The sequence below is a fragment of the Cololabis saira genome, chromosome 11, assembly GCF_033807715.1.
Source record: "Cololabis saira isolate AMF1-May2022 chromosome 11, fColSai1.1, whole genome shotgun sequence".
In the NCBI taxonomy this organism is placed as follows: domain Eukaryota; kingdom Metazoa; phylum Chordata; class Actinopteri; order Beloniformes; family Belonidae; genus Cololabis; species Cololabis saira.
Window position 1 is genome coordinate 45,319,530 of NC_084597.1, and position 21,834 is coordinate 45,341,363.

Here is a 21,834-nt window from a genome sequence, read left to right on the forward strand (position 1 = left end):
CATTTAAACCATATAAGCTCACATTTAAACAATATAAGCTCCCGTTTCCAAATGAATAAACCATTCAATGTGAAAGATAACCAACTAAACTGTAACTTTACGTACCTGTGGATTAATAATGAGAGAAACAACGGGTTAACGTCTTCACAAAGCCAACGCCATTTTATTTCTGGCGCTCCGTTGGCTTGTGGAATTCTTCTCTCGGTATGACCCACAGCAGCGCTCGAGCGCCATCTACTGACTTGGAAGGGTAACTTCCTGCCATATGCGAGTCCGTCCAGCCAGTTCAGCTCTCAACAAAACAACCAAAACCAAAAACAAAAATGGGGGGGGGCAACTGTTTTATATTAAAACACATTTTCTGAGTCCCTTACACATGCATTGGTCTCTATAGCTGTGTTCACACTGCCAGCCCAATATGCAATAACTAGCATACTGCTTGTTGAGCTGCATGTAATTCTACTGAGTGTAAAAGATGATGCATACTGTCTGACTCTGTTACAAGATCTGCCCTGGTGCTCTCAGATGTCTGCCGTCTTCATTGCATCCCGGTCTGAAGGAGGAAGCTTGAAACTGTGAAATCTGACTGGATCACTGACTGGACTGTCGTTGGCACAACAGCTGATGATGTGCAACAAAAGCTTTATTCAACTGGACTCAGTGTCAGTGAGTGTCTTCCTGGAGCACAGGCGTGGGAGGTGGCTTTGTTGGAGTAAAAGGCATCAGGCACACCTGCTGGATTTAAAAAACAATAAGGAAAAATTGCAAAAGGTTTAATTTGTAGAATCGGTATAGAACGTTGTGCGTGAGAGTTGAATGCAAGCGATTGATTTGTTGATGACAATACTGTAAAAGCGCTTATTTGTTAGAGTGCCATAAGCGCGTTCAAAAACCTGTAGGATCTGAGTGGTCACGGTTACCACATAAGAACTGTAAGTTTGACTTTGTTTGCTGTCCCTGACATAAATAAACTATTACTATCTCTGCCAATTGAAAAACCTGCTGGAACAGACAACCTAGATGGTAAACTGCTACGACTTGCTGCAGCTTACATATCAACTCTGATTTGTCACATCTTTAATAGATGTTTTACTAACGGGGTTTGCCCAAGGATTTGGAAAGAGGCTAAGATAATTCCAATACCAAAGGACAATAAATCTAACTTCACAGATGCTAACAGCCGTCCAATAAGCATACTTCCTGTCTTAAGCAAATGATTAGAAAAGATAGTTTTTAATCCAATCCAAAATTATTTGATCATAAATAATCTGATCACAAGTTCACAGCATGCATACAGAGAGTGTCATTCAACCACCACAGCTCTAGCCCAGCTAACTGATTAGTACTGAAAGTACTTGATGGTACATCCATCCATTATCTTTACCCGCTATATTCTTTGCAGGGTCACAGGGGTCTGCTGGAGCCTATCCCAGCTCATTTTCAGGTGAGAGACAGACCCCTGGACAGGTCAAAACACAATTTTTATAATCTGAAACTTTCAACGATAACCCGAGTTTTAGTGGTAAACAGTTTGGCCAGTATGGGGACTGACCCCATGACCTTGGGGTTATTAGCACCAGAATCTGACATTCTGAGCTAACCGGCCTTCGTGGTGAGTGTTTCTTTTTTGCATGTACGTATGTACGTATGTATGTATGTGCATGTTTGATCCAGGCCTGGTTTACAACATCTTGAATTACATGCACAGTCTCCCAAACCAAGTAGAGACCTTTTTAAGTGAGGTCAAACTTGGAAAGTAACTGACTGTCAGAAACACCACGTAAAGAAATACACATTTGGTCAAGAAGAATTGGAGGAGTACCCCACCTTGTGGTACAAGTGAAGAACAGCAAAGCATTAAAGTGACTAAAAGGAGAAGAACCAGACATTACCTCCCTCTCAAGCAGTCCACATCTCTTAGAAGAACTTGAATGTGTGAATTAACTTTGGGTAAGAAACATTCAATGTGCCTTTCTTTTTTTTAAGCTACATGTCATTTTTCCATTTCACCACCATGGTTGAACCATGAATGAATGAGACGTCTATCATCTTTTTCTCATCCAAAGACAGATGAGTCTAGAGGCTCTGCTGGGATTTGAACCCAGGATCTCCTGTTTACTAGACAGGTGCTTTGACCAACTAAGCCACAGGGCCTCCACAACCTCTCACTTACCTCGTCTCATACATCAAAACAGTAAGACCTTTAGAGGTGTGACATGCTGGAATGAGAAACAGAGGCCATTGGTGGACCACACGTCCTAAAGGACAAGGCATCTGACTTTGGATAAGAAGGTTGAGAGTTTTAGTCCCTCTGTGGTTAAAGAGACTTGAGACAGTAAGTTCTAGTGTCCTACCTCAATAATGTCAATAATGGCACTAAGATCAGCGTTTGGGCTTGTTTTTTTTACGTTATTTTTTTTTCATCATTTATTTTTATGTATTTTTTTCCTTTTTTAAATCATTCATTCAGGATTCCCTCCATCATCTGTTGACCTTCAGCGTCTGCGTCGGACAACTCTCCTGCGTCTGCGGGCGACGCGGGTCCTACGGACTCTCCGGCGCCTGCGGACGGGGCGAGAGCTCTGTCTGCGTCTGCGTGGCATTGTCAAAAGATGTGATGAGAACTAGTATGAAGGAGTTCTATTTATAAACTCTGTTACAAGCTTGTTGATGGAATGGAATGTTAATGGAATTGATGACATCATATATTCTTCAATGGAATTGATGACATCATAACTTGATGACATCATATATTCTTCAATGGAATTAATGACATCATAACTTGATGACATCATATCTTCTTCAATGGAATTAATGACATCATAACTTGATGACATCATATCTTCTTCAATGGAATTAATGACATCATAACTTGATGACATCATATCTTCTTCAATGGAATTAATGACATCATAAATTGATGACATCATATATTCTTCAATGGAATTGATGACCATATTATTTGGGGTTTTTTGGTTTAGGAAAAAATACATTAAAAAAATAATGAAAAAAAAAATAACGTAAAAAAAAAACAAACCCAAACCCTGATCTTAGTCCCATTATTGACTAACATGACCTTCCAGTACGTAAATATGTGTAGCAGGTATATAAGACGGTAGCTAAACTGAAGTGACCTGTAAAGAGTGAATGTGAGGTAGGACACTAGAACTTACTGTCTCAAGTCTCTTTAACCACAGAGGGACTAAAACTCTCAACCTTCTTATCCAAAGTCAGATCCTTGTCCTTTAGGACGTGTGGTCCACCAATTTTATTTATATTGCGTCTAATACAACAGATGTTGTCTCTAGACGCTTTCCAGAGATCCAGAACATGAACATGAACATAAACATAAACATAAACCCCCGAGCAATTATTATATAAACAATGGCAGGTAAAAACTCCCATAGTGGGAGAAAAGCCTGTGGAAGACATCTTCACATCAACTCAATGCATAATGTGTTGTTTTTGATAATACACAAGCTTGTTTTTTAACCTCTCATTCAGCACCCGGGTATTGTAGGTGTTGTTTTTTGAAGCTTTGCACATGTAAAATAAAGTGTTGAACGCAGCTCCCTGTCGGACCACTTTTTTTGGAACCAGCATGAGTTGGAAATGTCTTCAAATTCCCTCACATGGCATTTTTTGTTGTTAGATTGCCATTACAGTTATAATATGTTCATGGTCCTGTGGCAAAATAATTCCACTACTTCTGCTGTGCTTTTAAACAGCTGTGTGTGTCTGGTTTTCTGGTGTTTATAATAACAAGAAAAGAAATACATCTTCACTCTAATGTGTGCTATTACGTGTTTTTTTTTTTTTTTTTTTTTTTTTTTTTATTTAAATCTCAAAATACAATGCAAAATTAAGAACAAGGGTAACATACAAATACAGACATTACAGACATTCGAGCACCATATAGAAAAGAAATAAACAAAAGAATATATAAAGAACAAGACAGTTGAATGTAAATTAAACATAAATAAAAAAATAAAAACAACATAATGTGCGAGAGTAGGTTTCATGTAGTCAAATTGAACAATTTACAGATGCCGATGGTTTTTTGTGCCTTTTTGTTTTTCGATGAGTAAATTGTCCTTATATATAGATCAAGTTCTTTTTTAAGTACAAGGAGTTCAGGTTTTCTGCGGATGAATTTGGACTTGTGTATGTGAAATTTAGCTAAAAATAAAAACAGATTAATAAAAAAGAAAGCGTCCCTATCTTGGTGATTAAAATTCTGAAAACCAAAAATAACATTCTTAAAATAAAGATGAAAATCAGGAAAGACAGAATCAACAATATATTTGTGGAAGTCCCTCCAAAATTTATAACTGAATTCACATGACCAAAATAAGTGGGAATAAGTCTCAGGATATTTTTGGCAAAAAGAACAATTAACGTCTATATCCTTCTTAAATTTAGATAAATATTGTTTTACAGGGTAGAATTTGTGTATCAATTTAAAAGAGATCTCTTTGACTTTATTCGTTAGGAAGAATCTTTGTGGTAACGACCAAACTTTTGTCCACTCAATATCTGTCACGAAATTGAGCCAATAAAATGTGGCTGGTGGGATGGAAGTTAAACCGTCCTGAAACATGGCTCTTACTTTGGCATTCGGAAGCTTAGCAGGTGAAAAACAAACACTACCCAGAGAAGATTGTGACACATCAGGAGGGCTGCATGATAGAGGAGGAGAACTGTAGGAGCACCGGAATAACATGCACAGACCAGAAGGAATAGCATCAAATACGACTGAAAACTCTCTAGGTGTTATTGGTACATTATATCGCATTAGAAATTCGGAGTAATTGTACAACAACCCATCTTTTTTGAACAATTGACTAACCAAAACAATTCCATTGTCAAACCATCTATCTAAAAATAAAGTTTTGTTTTTGTAAACAATATTACAGTTGTTCCAAATGAAGCAATTTTGCGGAGAGAAATTGTGTTTGTAAATCAATGTCCATGCTAAGAGAACCTGTTGATGGAAGTGAGAAAGTTTCAGTGGTATTTTTGGAATGCTATAATTACAGAGCAGCAGGAAATTAAGGCCACCTAAATTTGAGAATACATGGTGAGAAATAAAATTCCAAATAGATGTGGGGTTTTTCAAATACTTTTTGATCCAATTTATCTTGAAGGTATTATTAAGCGCGCCAAAATCAATAAAATTCAAACCACCTTTGTCATAGGAGCTTAAATTGACAGATTTTCGTAAGTAGTGGGTTTTGTTTTTCCATAAAAAATTGTGTAAAATTTTATCAATCGATTTACAGGTTGCTTTATCAACATGCAAGGATTGAGCAGCATAGGTTAGACGTGAGATTCCTTCAGCCTTCGAAAGCAAAACTCTTCCCTTCAAGGACAAGTCTCTCTGCAGCCACTGATTAAGGTTTTTTTGGGTTTTTTCTATAATAGGATTGAAGTTTGCACAGCATCTGGATTGCTCATTTTTAGTGATTTGAATACCGAGGTAAGTAACACAGTTTCTCACAGGGATTCCATGAATTGAAGCTGCCAGACAGTCTTTAACAGGCAAAAGTTCGCATTTATTAAGATTAAGGGCAAGTCCAGAGGCAATTGAAAAGGACTGAATACAGTTGATTGCTACTGATACTTGAGAAGCATCCCTGAGAAAGAGAGCAGTGTCATCTGCTAGTTGACTTATGAATATTTCTTTGTTAGCGACAACCATACCTTTTAAAGAGCTGAGTTTGATATGTGAATTAAGGAGTTGGACAGAAAGTAGAAAAAGATACACTGATAGGGGGCACCCCTGCCTAACTCCACGTTTCAAAGAAAATCTTGGGGAAGTACCACTAGCAAGTTTTATAGAACTATTACTATTAGAATATAATGTGTGAACTGCATTGCAAAAGGATTGACCAAAGCCAAATTTATTCAAAGCAGTAATAATAAAATCATGTTCCAAGGAGTCAAAAGCCTTATAGAAATCTAAAAAAAGAATAAAACTGTCATCCTGCACAAATTCAGGGTAATCCATTATATCTAAAATCAATCTTATGTTATTTGAAATATGACGATTCTGCATGAATCCAGATTGACTCTCATCAATAACAGTATCTAAAACAGATTTTACTCTATTTGCAAGAATCAATGCTAATATCTTATAATCATTATTCAATAAGGAAATTGGTCGCCAATTATCTAAAAGTAAAGGGTCTTTTCTTGGTTTGGGAATCAGGGTGATTAGTCCCTGACATAAAGTAGGAGGGAGTGCACCCCTATCAATGCTTTCCTTGAATACTTCTAAAAGAAATGGGGCTAAGCTGTCAGAGAATTGTTTGTACAGTTCGGCAGTAAGGCCGTCTGTCCCAGGAGACTTGTTCACTTTTAGACACTTTATTGCATCTGTGACTTCATTCAAAGAAATTTCCCCGTCACAAAATTCACTATCAGCCTCGCTCAACTGAGTAATATTATTTATGGAATTAAAGAAAGCAGAAGTAGCTTGAGGACAATATTTGGAAGAATAGAGTTTGCTATAAAAATCAGCACAATAATTTGCTATGACATTCTTATCGTTAGAAACTTTCCCATTAATATTTAGTTGTACAATAGCGTTAATGCGAGATTGGTGTTTCTCGAGTCTGAAAAAATATGCCGAGTTCTGTTCTCCTTCTTCAAGCCACTTTTTACGTGACCGAACAAATGCTCCTTCAGCCTTGCGCTTATAGATCTCATCTAACCTATGCTGCAAATCAGTTAGCTCTGTTTTTTCAGATTCATTAAGAGCCTCTATTGGTTTGGAAGTAAAGGATGTAATCTTATGTATTACTTCTTTCTCGTCAGCTCTTCTTCTCTTTGCCAAATCAATGCTATATTTTCTAAAGAATTTACCGAGTTCATATTTCAAAAGCTCCCAATTGTTACAGAACATATTTTCGGCTAGAGCCTTGTTCCAGTGAAGCCTTATCAAGCTATTAACTTCAGTGATCACTTCCTTATGCTCAAGGATAGTACTGTTAAGTTTCCAATACGAAGTTTTAGCCCCAGAGGGGGAAGACAAGGGGACAGATAAATGAATTGTTCGGTGATCTGAAAGTGGCGAAGGATAAATATCCGTTTTAACTTCTTTTAACTCTTTTGAAATGAGCCAATAATCTATACGCGAGTGACTGGTCTGAGTTTTGTTGCACCATGTATACGCTCTTTGAGCTGGATGAGAGTCCCTCCAAGAATCAGTTAAATTAAATTTTTGTGCAAACATCCTTATATGCGAGTTAGATGAATCTACACTTCTAGAAGGCCACCTATCCATGCAATTATTAAACACAACATTAAAGTCTCCACCAAAGATTATAAAAGAATCTGGATATTTGGATAACCAGTGCAGTAAACGCTCTCCCAACCTGTCTAAATAAAGGTTATTCTCTGTTTGACAATTGAACCCATACACATTTACTACAATATAGATAGAGTGTGCAGCCTCAAGTATCAAAAAAATATAATGACCATTTTTATCACAGTCAGAGATCAAAACTCTTCCATTAAATCTGTTTTTCAGTATGCAAACACCAGCAGCTCGCTCCGTGCCATGGGACATCCACAAATCCTCTCCCCACTGCGACCTCCAGAAAGACTTATCCTGTTCGATGGAGTGGGACTCTTGTATAAAGCAAAAATCTGTGCTGAACTGCTTGCAAAACAAAAATATGGCTTTACGCTTAACATTGTTTCTTAAACCTCTCGCATTTAAAGAAATAATAGACAAAGACATAAGAATAAAAAAAAAAATAAATAAAAAAATAAAAAAAACGCAAAAAAGAAAGCTTAGACCAAATAAGTGAAGAAGTGGTTAAGTTGGAAACCTATGGTCACTTAAGAGTATTGTAGAAAATGAGAACTGCAAACCCTAGATGAGGGAACTGTGAGCTTTAATGATAGTAAAGAGTATTTAATAAGAAAATAGAGCCAACGTGGCATCTAACCCATCTCATGTGTGAGATTTATGAAGGAAAAAAAATAATGAAAAAATATTCAACTTTTTACTCTCTTAAATAACTAGTTCAACAAAAAATAGCTGCTGTTCAGATCACTCAGGAGCAATAAACAATGCACCATTAGAGTACTTAAAATAAAGTGCATATACAAATTGGAAATAACAACTAAAAAAAATATACCAGCTTAATTGTAATCGGCTTTTGAGTGCAACTAAAAAAATATATATATATAAAAAAAACTAACATAGGAAAAAAAAAAGTCAGTGTGAGAGATGGGTGAAAACGTTCGAACCATGTATTACTTCAGCTTGTACCTGTTGCTATCTTAGAACAGATTAATGAGGTGGAAAAATTTCCTTTCCATTCACGAACGCACGTCCTCCGACAAAGAACGCCAACTTGTTTTCCTTGCGTGCTTTTTCCACAGCTGGCCAGAGTCGGTTTCTCCGGTCGCGGTCATCAGCTGACAGATCCTCTGCCAGTTTAAGGTTGTTGTCTTTTAAGAATGCTGACTTCTTGGCGGAACGCCAAACAGCATCACGGTAGATCCTGGATGTAAACTGCATGATGATTCCCCTGGGCTGGTTGTTGTCGAATTTCTTGGGACCGAGGCGGTGTACCGTATCCACGACGTCTGGTAGTTTATCCTTCGCCTCGGGTAAAACAGACTGGCAGACCTGGATAACCTCTTGCCGGACGTCTTGCTTCTCCTTCTCGGCCAATCCGTAAAGTTTCAGATTCCAGCGGCGTGAGTAACTCTCCAGGTGGGAGATCCGCTTCTCCTGCATTTCAGCATTTGCCTTGTATTTTTCTAACTGTGATTCAGCAGCGACAACTCTGTCCTTCATAGCACTTATCTCAACACAGACGGCATCAAATGAATCTTTCACAGCTGTGATTTGTTTAGTGTTCTCTTGGACTGCCTTTTTCGTCTCAGAGATCACTAGGGAGTTGCCACTGACCATTTTTTCGAGAGTGTCTGACCTCGAGTTAATCAGTCTAGTAAGTGAGGTGAGCTGGGAGAGAACAGTAGCTGACTCTGTGTCCCCAACTTTTCTCAGCTTACCAGCAGGAGAAGCACTTGGTGTGAAGGGAAGAGGAGGAAATTCCTCCTCCATCAGGGCAAACTGTGATGGTTCAGGAACCGCTTCCATATAGTCATGCATGGGGTCCATAAAATAATTTTCAGTATCAGCAGGCTCAGGAGTAGAAGTTGGTTTCGGAAGTTGGTTTGGTTTTGGTCGGCTAACGTTAGCGGGCTTGCTAACGGCGCCGATGTTAGCTAACGCTAGTGACTTTTTGTTTTCAGTCTTTCTCTTCTCAGGTTTACTCATTTTGGTTCGTTGATAACAACCAGAAGTTTCAATTAAAAGTAGCTGTCAAAATATGTCAAAATATGTGCAAATAACGTCTTTGCTCACCGTATTTAATTTAAAAGAAGCAGTTGGGTTTGCAGAGCTCAGGGAAAAGTGACTGCTCAGAGCGCCATCTTGGCTCCGCTCCGTGTGCTATTACGTGTGCTTCCTCTTCCACTATTCTTCGTGACGTCATCAAAGACATCACATTCTTTGATGACGTTCCAAGGCTCCATGAAAGAGCATTTGAACGCTACGCGTCTGAAGCTGGAGCTGATTTGCTGCAAACGAGGATGAATGTGCACATGTTCCCAAACGTAGCAACAACGCCCTCTGCTGGTTCATGGCGGTATGGTCGTAAGCGGCAGCTGCGGCTTCACAACTGTCTTCTATACGCACTTACCGAGTGTACTGTCACGTTTGTGTTTGTTTCATCAGAACTGAACAACACAAACATCCGTATGCTGTCCTTTGACGACCGAGTTACTCCTTCAAATAAATGGATGGCGCTCCTATAGTTTATTTCTTTAGTTCAGCCACTTATAGGCTCTGCAAAGCGATTTAGTCTTTTTCCTATTCACCCGTTCACAGCCTCTTATTTTAGACACTCACAATGTGACAACAACCCCCGGTGAACATGTGGGAGTGAAGTGGGGCGTCTCTAATATGACGTAGGTTTGATATGACGTAGGTTGATATGGCGGTGGAATTCTTGCCTCCTTTGATCCTTTATGACGTCACCAGCAGTATATTTATCTGTAAATATTCCTCTGGACCGAGTCAGTTAGTTCTTCACCTTCAGCTTGGTATCTTCTCACTAAGGATGTGGTGGAAACAGTTCTCATTGAGGTTGCTCGTGTTTCTTTTGGTTATTTGCTGGTATTTGGTGGTTTGTCCAGCGCAACATCAGTCCGTCTCCCTGTGTTTGAGTTTTATGTAAAAGTTCTGTCAAATTAGCTTTTTTTTTTGTTTCTTTTCTTGTTTTTTGTCAATAGTCATTTAAAAAAGTACATGGCATAATTACTGCAACTGGTAGATTTAACAACAGCGGCTGGATATATATTTTTCCTTTTTTTATAAAGTCATTTAAAATATGATTTAAATTGTACATGAATTAAATCTTGTAATTATTATTTAGTATTGTTTCCCCCATAAGACCCACTTGTTTAGCTTCGGCTGCAGTGGTTTGCAGGTGGAAGATGAAATGTGTTATTGTGGACAGATTAGTTTGGTGATTTTAGGTTGGAAGCGCTGACTTAAAACCTTTGTAGTGTATATCATTGTTACATAATTGGCACATATATGTCATTATTTGACGTGAATATTTGCCACCTGCATGCTTTTGTTCAGAAGTATTTACTGCTAATAACTGCCCAAGGCATCACAGGAAGATGTGTCTTTCTGTTTAACTCCTTTAGCTGTGTGCTTTTTTTATGGCTCACTTGAAAGTAGAGATCAGAGTTTTCATAATCTTCACTTCTGATTGAGGGTCATTATAGATCGTTATTCATGAGTGTGACTGCAATAAGTTACTGAATTTCTAAATGTTTTCTTAGCAATTTCTTTGCTCTGTGATAATAACCTTCTGCAGCATTCATACGTAGACAGCTGTGAATTAGTTTCCCAGGAAAGTCAGTCTTGTTTGTGCATTTTACAGTTTTTTATGAAAGCTTAGGCGCTAATTATGTTCTTGTAGCACAATTTCTAAAACTATTAACACACATAGCAAAACCACTCACTGAGTTAGCCAAACTAAAAGCACAAATACTGCTTTGCACTCAGTTTGTAATTTTGTAACACACACTTTACAAAACTGTAGGCACAATTCGCTGCTTACACTCAATTGCCAAATTTCCAAAACACTCCTAGCAAAATTATACACATGTATGGCTATTATTTACACTATTTTGCCAACTGTCTGGCACACTTTCACATGTGAAAACAATTTTAGAGAATTAGTTCACTTTGCAATCAGTCTAAGCACTATAAATAAGCCACAGGTAAGCTGTCTGTGTGGAGTACAATGGAAGGAGCAAGAAGAGTAAGAATCAGAGGAGGCCGAGGAAGAGGACGTGGAGGTGAAGAAGCAAGAGGGAGAGGACGTGGAGGTGAAGGAGTTGGAGGAAGAGGACATGGAGGTGAAGGAGTTGGAGGAAGAGGACGTGGAGGTGAAGGAGTTGGAGGAAGAGGACATGGAGGTGAAGGAGTTGGAGGAAGAGGACGTGGAGGTGAAGAAGCAAGAGGGAGAGGACGTGGAGGTGAAGGAGTTGGAGCTGATTGTCTTTTTTTTGTGAATGTATTATTTTGTGTTCTGTGCTGTGTCTTTGTTTTGACGAGTGTGAATAAACACCAATACTTGAAGTTTGGATCCCTGTGTGTTTACAGAACTATGACAAAAGTATGACCTCAAACTGACCTAGCCTACCTTGTGCACAGAAAAAGAAAAAAGCCAGATGTGTTTTGTATTCATACCATCAGTGTGTAGTTGGCACATTATGTGCTTAGTAAATGATGGCATGTGTTTACTGTCTGATATGAAAACACCATTTTTACTAAGGTGTGTAGAGTTAATCAAACTGTGTTTGATTTTGCAAGAGAACTATAACATTTTGATAATTTGGAGAAAGGTTTTCTCATTTGTGTGTAGAGTTTAGCAAAAATAGCCAATTTTATAAAAAATGTACTTAAGCATTCAGAAAAAACTGTAAGCATTCAGAAAGAACTGTAATAACTGAAGATTAGGCAGTCCTCTTGCACATTCAAACATTACTCGTTGTTGGCAGGATTTGAACCTGCGTGGGGAATCCCCAATGGATTTCTAGTTTTTCTAGTCTAGGCCTTAACCACTCGGCCACAACAACCTGCCAGCTGTGTGTGTGCGTGCGTGCGTGCGTGCGTGCGTGCGTGCGTGCGTGCGTGCGTGCGTGCGTGCGTGCGTGCGTGCGTGCGTGCGTGCGTGCGTGCGTGCGTGCGTGCGTGCGTGCGTGCGTGCGTGCGTGTGTGTGAATCTTCAGAACAAGACAACTTATAGCCTTTATTTTAAAATGGTTGGTTTTACTTTATCAGTTTGAGACATATTTATATCCTCATTTTTTAAAAACATTTTGATGCAATGCATTTTCATCAACAGTATGCAGTATGTTCATAGATCCTACATCCACTTTCTTGTTTGCAAAAAGCTCTGGATGTATTTCAGTTAATCTCTCACAGGAGTCTCATGTATGAGAGGAAGTCTTAAGTAGCAGAGGATGGTTTCCATCCATCCACCTCTGGGTTATGGGCCCAGCACGCTTCCGCTGCTCCACTCTGCAGTTTAACCAGGATTTGACTCCGCCACACAGTCCGTGACTTTGGGGGACGGCGTCACTCCTTTCAAACCTTCTGACAGTGTCAAAAATCCTACAACTCTGTCAACTAACTAACCAGCTTAAAGTACATCATGTGACCCAGCACAATTCTCTCAGATATGAATGAAGCAGATCTCTTCTAAGACTGATTTCTTTCTGATTATCTCTTAAAATTGATCAGATTTGTTTGGAACTGTGAAGGGAAACAACTGTTGGAAATGATCCTTCGTATTGATCAGTGACCATCATTAGCATCACTAGCTGAAAACAACTGTATAAACATCATTCAAGAACATACTCATGATATTAGATACATTCATCACATATTTAAGGGTTCTTAGGGACATTTTAGGGTAACTCCAGCCCCCTAAAGCAGGTCTAATGGTGTCCATGTTTCCATTTCCCCGTGTTGTTTTTTGAGGTGGAGCCTCGTGGATTGATACTACAACATCATGTGGGTAAAACCTTGATAACTTTGTACCTGGTTGTGTGGAAGACTGACAGGTTCCACTGAGATTTGAACTCAGATTACTGGAGTCAAAGTCCAGAGTGCTAACCATTACACCATGGAACCCTGTTCAGCTTTTATTGTGGTTTTATTGTGGTCCTGAAAGCAGAACATGAGTGAAAGAACATGAGTTAAAAGCGACCCCGGGTTCGGACGGTGAGCCGGGTCTTTGGGTGGCTCCAGGTGAGCTGGGTTGTTGAGGTTGTTGAGTTGTTGTTGGGGTCTGGTGGTGGAGCTAGTGGGGTCTGGTGGTCGAGCTAGTGACTGACATGTTTTGAAAACGGCGGGCATGACGAGAACAATCCTGTAAAAAATCTCTCTAATATGTTTCTTTTTTTCCTGTAAAGTTGGACATTTTAAAGTGTAGGTAAATGGAGAATGACTGGCTTTTGGTCAGTTGTGGAACTGCAATGAAATTCATTTCTGCATAAGACCCAATGCGAGAAAGAGATGGTCGACCTTCCTGTCCTGAGCACCAGGAAGAGGACTAGAGTGGTTTTCCAAGATCCAAATAATATTATTGCAAAGTCATACGTGTTTCCACCCAGTTTCAAACAGGGGACTTTTTTCTGTGTTAGGTGAACGTGATAACCACTACACTACGGAAACTTGCATGCTTTGAAAATGGCGGGCGTAACTAAAAAAAAATCCTATCTTCAAATCATTCATGTTAGAAATAAATGTATGACTTCATATAAGTTGTCCTGTTGTGGTAAAATTAAAAATCATCCATGGGTATTGCCATGCTGGGTAGAAAATACAAAATGTACCACAAGGGAATCCAACTGATTACTTTTGAAAGACAGTACTGGATATGGTTAATAACTGAAGATTAGGCAGTCCTCTTGCACATTCAAACATTACTCGTTGTTGGCAGGATTTGAACCTGCGCGGGGAATCCCCAACGGCTCTCGGCGATTTTATTATAAAGCGCAAAACGTCTGTTTGGTGATCCAACTCTGGGGTGCAGATGTTCATAAACCTGGTGGCTGAGGAGAGAATTAAAAAAGGGATGTAGACGGGCTGCTTTACTCTCAGCCGCTCGCGGCTCCAGCTGATTTCTCATCAGCGCCGACATGAACAAAGCGGTTGCACAATCGTGTACGTTACAGCAGCTTCACCCAAACCTGCCCACTTCTCACCTGGCTGTGGAAAAACAAACGGGTAGAGGCGTGACGAGCCGAGTCGGGCTCAGTAAGTCCTGGTGTAAAAGTGCCATAACTGACTGTTAGAAACACCACGTAAAGAAATACACATTTGGTCAAGAAGAATTGGAGGAGTACCCCACCTTGTGGCACGAGTGAAGAACAGCAAAGTATTAAGGTGACTAAAAGGAGAAGAACCAGACATTACCTCCCTCTCAAGCAGTCCACATCTCTTAGAAGAACTTGAATGTGTGAATTAACTTTGGGTAAGAAACATTCAATGTGCCTTTCTTTTTTTTAAGCTACATGTCATTTTTCCATTTCACCACCATGGTTGAACCATGAATGAATGAGACATCTATCACCTTCTCCTCATCCAAAGACAGATGAGTCTAGAGGCTCTGCTGGGATTTGAACCCAGGATCTCCTGTTTACTAGACAGGTGCTTTGACCAACTAAGCCACAGGGCCTCCACAACCTCTCACTTACCTCGTCTCAGACATCAAAACAGTAAGACCTTTAGAGGTGTGACATGCTGGAATGAGAAACAGAAGCCATTGGTGGACCACACGTCCTAAAGGACAAGGCATCTGACTGGAAGGTCATGTTAGTCAATAATGGGACTAAGATCAGGGTTTGGGTTTGTTTTTTGTTTGTTTTTTGTTTGTTTTTTACGTTACGACCTTCAGCGTCTGCGTCGGACAACTCTCCTGCGTCTGCGGGCGACGCGGGTCCTACGGACTCTCCGGCGCCTGCGGACGGGGCGAGAGCTCTGTCTGCGTCTGCGTGGCATTGTCAAAAGATGTGATGAGAACTAGTAAGAAGGAGTTCTATTTATAAACTCTGTTACAAGCTTGTTGATGGAATGGAATGTTAATGGAATTGATGACATCATATATTCTTAAATGGAATTAATGACATCATAACTTGATGACATCATATCTTCTTCAATGGAATTAATGACATCATAACTTGATGACATCATATATTCTTCAATGGAATTGATGACCATATTATTTGGTGTTTTTTGGTTTAGTTTTTACTTCATAACAGTGATGATGTCATAGAAAAAAGAAAGCAGATTTTTAATTACTTTAAATGACAAAATAGTGAATAAGAGAATGATGACTGTAATAAAACACATCTTACAGGGTTTTTAGCTGTGATTTCACCTGATAAGTCTGGAAACCGCCGCAGACAACAGTGATGTCACAGTCATGTATTGATCATTGATGTGTACAGTCATCTGACAATGATGGCAGGATGAAAACGTCCAATCATGTGCTAACAGTGGAATGATGATCTTCAGCAGTTTCTATTCTGGCTCAGAGGCCAGGGCTTTATGCTCTTATACACTTTCTAAACCCACGCTGACATTTGTGGAAATGCCTGTAAAAGCCTTCGTGAAGCTTCCTTAAAACAAGTCCAGAAAAAGCCATTAAAGGTAAAACAGAGACTTGCTTGGGTAAATGAAATCAGACTTAACTCTAGCAGTTAAATATAAAAACACACCAGCTCAGGAGAGCAGTATTATATATGTAGTGGATATGGGTAAATGAAACAGTATGTATGGATATGAATGAAAAGAAAAAAGTATATATGGTATTATAATAGTATATATAGTATAAGGTCATATATGAGGTGTACAACATTATTGACATCTCACCCAGAATGAAGCAGATCCAAGTCGTACAGTGAGATGTTTTTTATTCTGTTTTCCATTCATGTGTCCTCTGTCATTGTTGTAGGTTTTTAAAAATGATTATTGAAAATAACTGCAACAAAAAACAAACATAGTTATTCAAAATAAAAACATTAATGTACAGTATCCAGGGAGAAATGTCCAATTAAGATTATAACCAAAGCACAAAGGAGTTATAAATGAAGGTTTAATTTAGCCTCATGGATAGTGTTTGGCAGGGTATTATCTGTGGATCAGTGTGATGCAGGTGATACCCTCTGATTTTGAATTTAATTCTTAGATAAACTAGTTTCATCATCTGGGAGCTAATTTGGGGTTAATGGTATTTGGCTGTGAATTAGTCCTTGCTATTACAATTATCTCTTTTAATATTTATTTAATTATTATTTTATTGTATTAATTCCTAGTATTAAGTAGAAGTAGTAAAAAAAGTAGTAAAAAGTATTTAAATGATAATCTAACACCAGCAGAGATTGATATAAATGGATTCAGAAAACTCTGCACCAGTGAAACGTCCTGTACATTTGTGAATATTGACATTATTCTAGCTCCACAGACAGGGATCAGTAATTACGGTGCAGCTTCAGTGATGCCTTCAGGTCGCCTCGGAAAACAAAAGCCCAACATCGTGACTTCTCCAGTCCCAGTGTGCTCTTATACGGAATAAAGATTTATCAGTAAAAACATGTTCTGCTGGTGACTGGTTACTCTCAGCTAAGAATTTCCATCAAAGTTGTTAATTTAACATGAATTTCTAGTCAAAAGAGTTGATATTTATACAAGTTTTAACCCCTGCAAGACCAACTATCTATCTGACTCTAAAAGCAACTTAAAATTGAGCTTTTCAAAATCAAAACTGTAACATCAGAGAAAAACACAGATTACAGAGTTCTGCTTTATTCAGGAAAAACTTCAACAATCCAGCAGTTTTCACTCGTTCCATCATCAGATATTGTAGGATCATTCAGACTTTAGACAGATGTTACAATTAGATCACATGATGTTACATTTGACTGGAAAATCTCAAACGTTCCTTTAAAAAGAGGAGGAACAAAAAACAGGAAAAAGGTAGAAGTACAACAAACAAATGTAATAATATGATCCAGGGTTGGTTCTAGGATCAGAGCTTTAGACGTGCTGAGCACTCAGAGTTTACTGTTTTGTACTTTTTTGTATTTTAACACAAGTTTGGACCATCATTCCCACATTTGTGGAAAAAAAAGCAGAGAGAGATAGACAGAAACTTTTTTTTTCAAATTATTATCGTTTCATTGTCTATTGCTTATCACCATCAAAAAAAAGAAACTTCTACCTTAATTTCAGGATCCTGTCAATGGAAATGATAATAACGTCTCCATGACAACGGGCAATGAAAATATGACTTCTCAAGGAAAGAGATCCAGTTTAGGGTAAGTTGATCTGCATCTGGGGGTAAATTGACCCATTTTCTATTTTCCAGTTTAAAGGGATTGTGACATGAAAAACAAATTTTTCTTGATTTTTTGTGTTTTGTTGGGTGTCTTGACATCAATTACACCCAAAAAAAACGAACTTTTAACATTCAGTGTATTGTGTGCTTTCTGGGAGTTTCTGCATAATTATGCAAAAACGGCGCATCTGGTTGGGTTGATGATTGACAGGAAAAGGGGACACGTTTTTCACTGCGCAAAAAACACATCTAGACACATTTGGGGGATATTGGCCAAGACTTTTAATAGTGTTAAAAGCATGTTAAAAATTATGTCACAATACCTTTAAACCTGAAGAATAATTTGTCTAAATCTTAAATGGTAACTTAACAATATTTAACTAACCAAATTCAAGTGTATTATTCAGAATATGTTAAAAGAAAAGGTGAAATAACTCCACATTACACATTACAGACAGAAAAATACAACTTAACTGAAACCTATAAGAACAAAACTTATACGTATTATCAAAGAATAATTGGACCAGAGCGTGTTTTTGATCAAATTGAAGTGCAATTCATGGTGGATGACCCTTGACATCACACACGTAGGTGCATCTTATTTGTGGTCTTTAAGCTCCTTCTCTGTCTCCTTACATTAATATAAAAATTATAATAAAAATACTAAAAAAGTCCTCTCTCTGCTCTATCAAATAGTACTATTAATATAATAATCTATATAAAATATTGAATCATTTATATCCAATAAATGATATAAATTGATCCAAATTACATCATTCTAATTTAATATTTGGTTGCAATGAGAAATGAAGTCACATCATGTGATCATACACTCCTACCTGAACCACACACACGCACGCACGCACGCACGCACGCACGCACGCACGCACGCACGCACGCACGCACGCACGCACGCACGCACGCACGCACGCACGCACGCACGCACGCACGCACACACACACACACACAATGAACATTCAGAGTTGATGAAGATTCATTACATCAAAGATCAGACAGTTTGATTGACAGGACAGATGATCAGAGGAGCAGAGTTTTTACCTCCATTATTGTTACTAGGACTGAAGAACGGGTGGAGTTTCTCCCTGAAGGAGCAGCCAGTAAAGGAGTAGAGAAGTGCTGCAGCATCTACATCATGAAAGGAGACCAGACCCTCCTCATAATCCACAAACACCCCCACCTTCTCAGGAGGAGAACTGGGATGGAGACGGACTGAAGGATCATTAAGAGCTTCGTACTCATTTCCATCTCTCAGCCAAACAGTCCAGTAACCATTCTGAGGACTCAGTGTGATTTGTCCCTTCCTGTTGATCGACTCTCTGGCCACTCCTACATCCCATTCAGTCTTTCCTTTAACCTGAACCTCAAAATAAAATCTGCCTGAAGAGAAACTCTGTTTTCCTAAAACACCAACACATGTGCAGAATCTCTCTGGATTATCTGGAAGATTCTTCTTCACACCAACATGATAGACTTGTTTTCCATCTTCAGACAGGATGAGTTTAGGATGTGCTGTATCAGGATCAAGAGTCACATCAGCTTCAAACTGCTGGATCCTCCTCAGCTCAACTTCAGCGAGCAGCTTCTTCATCTTCTCTCTGAGGTTCTTCTCCAGCTGCTCCACAGCTCTCACCACAGTCCCCTCATATGGAGGTGGATGGACTCTGACCTCTGTCCAGTTCTTGGTGGGTGGAGCATCTTCCAGGGATGAGAATCTTTGGAGGAGGTGCAGGTGATCTTCAGAGCGTGAGAGCTGCTCCACCTCAGAGCTCCTCTTCTTCAGCTCACAGATTTCCTGTTCCAGATCTTTGATGAAGTCTTCAGCCTGTTTCTCTGCAGTTTTCTGTTTGTCTTCCACCTCCTTCATGAACTCCTTCAGACGTCTCTCAACAGACTCCTTCAGATCAGTGAAGACCTGAACACCTTCTGCTTTCTCTCTGTCTGCAGCATCGTTACTGATCTTCAGAGACTCTCTGATCTCCTGAATCTTCAGTCGTCTCTTCTGGATCATCTGCTGAATCTCAGCCTCTGTCTTCTGCAGATCTGCCTTCTTTCCTTCATATTCTTCTCTCAGAGGAACAAACTCATGATTCTTGTGGTCTAAAACAGGGCAGAGAGTGCAGACACATGTCTGGTCGGTCTTACAGAACAGCTCCAGAGGTTTATCGTGCTTCATACAAATCCTGTCCTCCAGGTTCTCCACAGGCTCCACCAGCTGATGTCTTTTCAGACGTGGAGCTGTCAGATGAGGCTCCAGGTGAGTCTCACAGTAGGAGGCCAGACACACCAAGCAGGACTTCAGGGCCTTCAGTCTGGTTCCAGTGCAGACGTCACATGGTGTGCTGACTGGATCAGTGAACACATCCAGACAGACGGAGCACAGGAACTGATCTGCAGATCTCAGGCTGCTGCCAGCAGACATGTTGGTTCTCTGGAAACAAAAGTGAAAGTGTGAAACATCAAAGCTGCAATAATGAAATGAAGAAAAGAAAAACAACGAGAGAGAAGGAAACAGAACAAACAATGTCATGAATCCTCAGAGACAACACCCGTCTGACAATAAAAGGAGGAACGTTTCCTCAACACAAGTTTAGATTATTAATGTCACGACTCCAGAATAATGAACTATTTCATGTGAATCATTTTCCTCTAAACGTTCCTGTTCTTTGACCAGAGTCAGATGGAGTTTTCCAGAATAACATTTAGTAAACTGAGTTGAAGTTTTGTCGTCCCGCTGACAGAAACACAGTAAATGTTTTCTTCTGGACTCACCAGTGTTTCAGAGACTCTGCTGTGTTGTGGAGGAAAACCTGATGGACTCGCTTGGACCTTCTTTCAGAGACGAACAGGAATCTTCTGGACTGGATTTCTGCTCCGTCACACTTGAACTTTCCTCCTTCCTCCCTCTGCTCTGGTTCTTCCTCTGATTTACAGGATTATTGTCAAACAGCAGAGTTGATGTGATGACTAAGACGAAGTGAAGCTTCGTCTGCAGCTCGTTGTTCAAACATTCACCTTTACAATGTTGTTTATCTTAAATTAACTGGAACATGTTCAAAGTTCAGATCATGACTGGGCGGTACGGACAATAAAACTATATTCCTACTCATTCCTGCTGATTTACAGTTCAGACACTTCCTCTGCTTGCTCTCTGCTTGATTTGCTTATGTTATTGATTTTATGCTGATTTTCCCCTGATTTTTTCCTTCTTTCCATGTGAGATTACCTGCGATAGCTTCTGGACACTATGAGCAAGCGAACACACAGCAAAGTCTGTGCATTATAACAAATCATGGAGTGATAATCCTCCCTGGAACTGTCTCTGTGCAAAACCAAAGAGTAAATCCTGTCTCCTGAAACAGGGAGGCCCCCAAATACTTTGCAGACTTTTTTGATGACCTCAGTGAACTGCTGTCAGTGATCCGTGTTGATTTTAAAATGTTGCTGACCGCTAAATGTGAGGACCTGGAGGTCAGAGCCAGGAGCAACAACGTACGGCTGGTAGGTGGAGGGGGCTGAAGGTGTGGCCCAACTGAATTTACTACAAGCTGCTGAAGGACTCTCTCAGTCTGGCTGATTTGCTCATCTCACTCTCCGACCCAAGCCTAGTGATGGTAAACCACCCCGACCCTTTCTCACTCATGTGCACTTCTTTCAAATGAGGAATGATATTCCACGCCGTGCCGGTGAGGCTTCCAGGGATTCTCCTCTTCTCTTCCAAGACAAAAGACTGTTCCCTTTTCCTGACTCTACTTCTTCAGTTGTGAAGAAACGTGCTGCATTCATGGATGTCAAACATCTGTTGCATTCATGTCCTGGAGTGAAGTTTGGTCTGGACTCCAGGCTCTCCAGACTCTGGAGGGTGTGGACCTCTTGGGCCCGTGATCGGCCTATGCCAGGTGGCTGGTGCTCGGCTGGGTCCTGGTCTATCACCGTAGGGTTCCTGGCTGCATCCTCCCGTGGTCATGGGGGCTCCCTAGGTAGTGCAGCCCACAGCTCACCCACAGGATGCTGTTGGTGTTGAGTGCATGTTTACTTCCCCCATGACTTCAGCACCCACAAAGCCTTTCTGTGTATGTACAGAACAGATGCTGTGAGTCGGTTCCTCCACCTCCACCTGCTGCGCAGACTGAGGTCCTTTGGAGTGAGGGACGGCCTCCTGAGGACCTTCTATGACTCTGGCTTCGGCCATCTTTTATGGAGTGGTCTGCTGGAGCAGCAGCATCACAGCAGCAGAGAGGAAGAGACTGGACAAGGTGGTGAAGAAAGCCGGCTCTGTCCTGGGCTGCAGTCTGGACCGGGTGGAGGTGGTGGGGGAGAGGAGGATGGTGGCTAAGCTGTCCTCCATCATGGACAATGT

At 40.0% G+C, this 21,834-nt stretch overlaps 1 protein-coding gene and 3 non-coding genes across 4 annotated transcripts; all 4 read right to left on the reverse strand.

The window, feature by feature from the left end:
• Window positions 1–2,080: 2,080 nt before the first annotated feature.
• On the reverse strand, window positions 2,081–2,154 carry trnat-agu (transfer RNA threonine (anticodon AGU)). The gene has a single exon. It is a non-coding gene; the product is annotated as a tRNA-Thr (tRNA).
• Window positions 2,155–13,174: 11,020 nt separating this feature from the next.
• Window positions 13,175–13,246, reverse strand: trnaq-uug (transfer RNA glutamine (anticodon UUG)). The gene has a single exon. It is a non-coding gene; the product is annotated as a tRNA-Gln (tRNA).
• Window positions 13,247–14,721: 1,475 nt separating this feature from the next.
• On the reverse strand, window positions 14,722–14,795 carry trnat-agu (transfer RNA threonine (anticodon AGU)). Its single transcript has one exon. It is a non-coding gene; the product is annotated as a tRNA-Thr (tRNA).
• A 3,566-nt stretch (window positions 14,796–18,361) lies between these two features.
• LOC133455520 (E3 ubiquitin-protein ligase TRIM21-like) lies at window positions 18,362–20,458 on the reverse strand. Its single transcript, XM_061734600.1, has 2 exons — window positions 20,247–20,458; window positions 18,362–19,905 (listed from the first exon to the last, which is right to left on the reverse strand). The coding sequence occupies exon 2, from the start codon at window positions 19,894–19,896 to the stop codon at window positions 18,466–18,468; it is 1,431 nt and encodes a 476-aa protein (XP_061590584.1). The 5' UTR covers window positions 19,897–19,905; window positions 20,247–20,458; the 3' UTR covers window positions 18,362–18,465.
• Between the last annotated feature and the right edge of the window lie 1,376 nt (window positions 20,459–21,834).

Bases quoted from the DNA above. Each gene is read 5' to 3' on its own strand.
- LOC133455520 (XM_061734600.1), bottom strand. From the start codon at position 19,896: ATGTCTGCTGGCAGCAGCCTGAGATCTGCAGATCAGTTCCTGTGCTCC.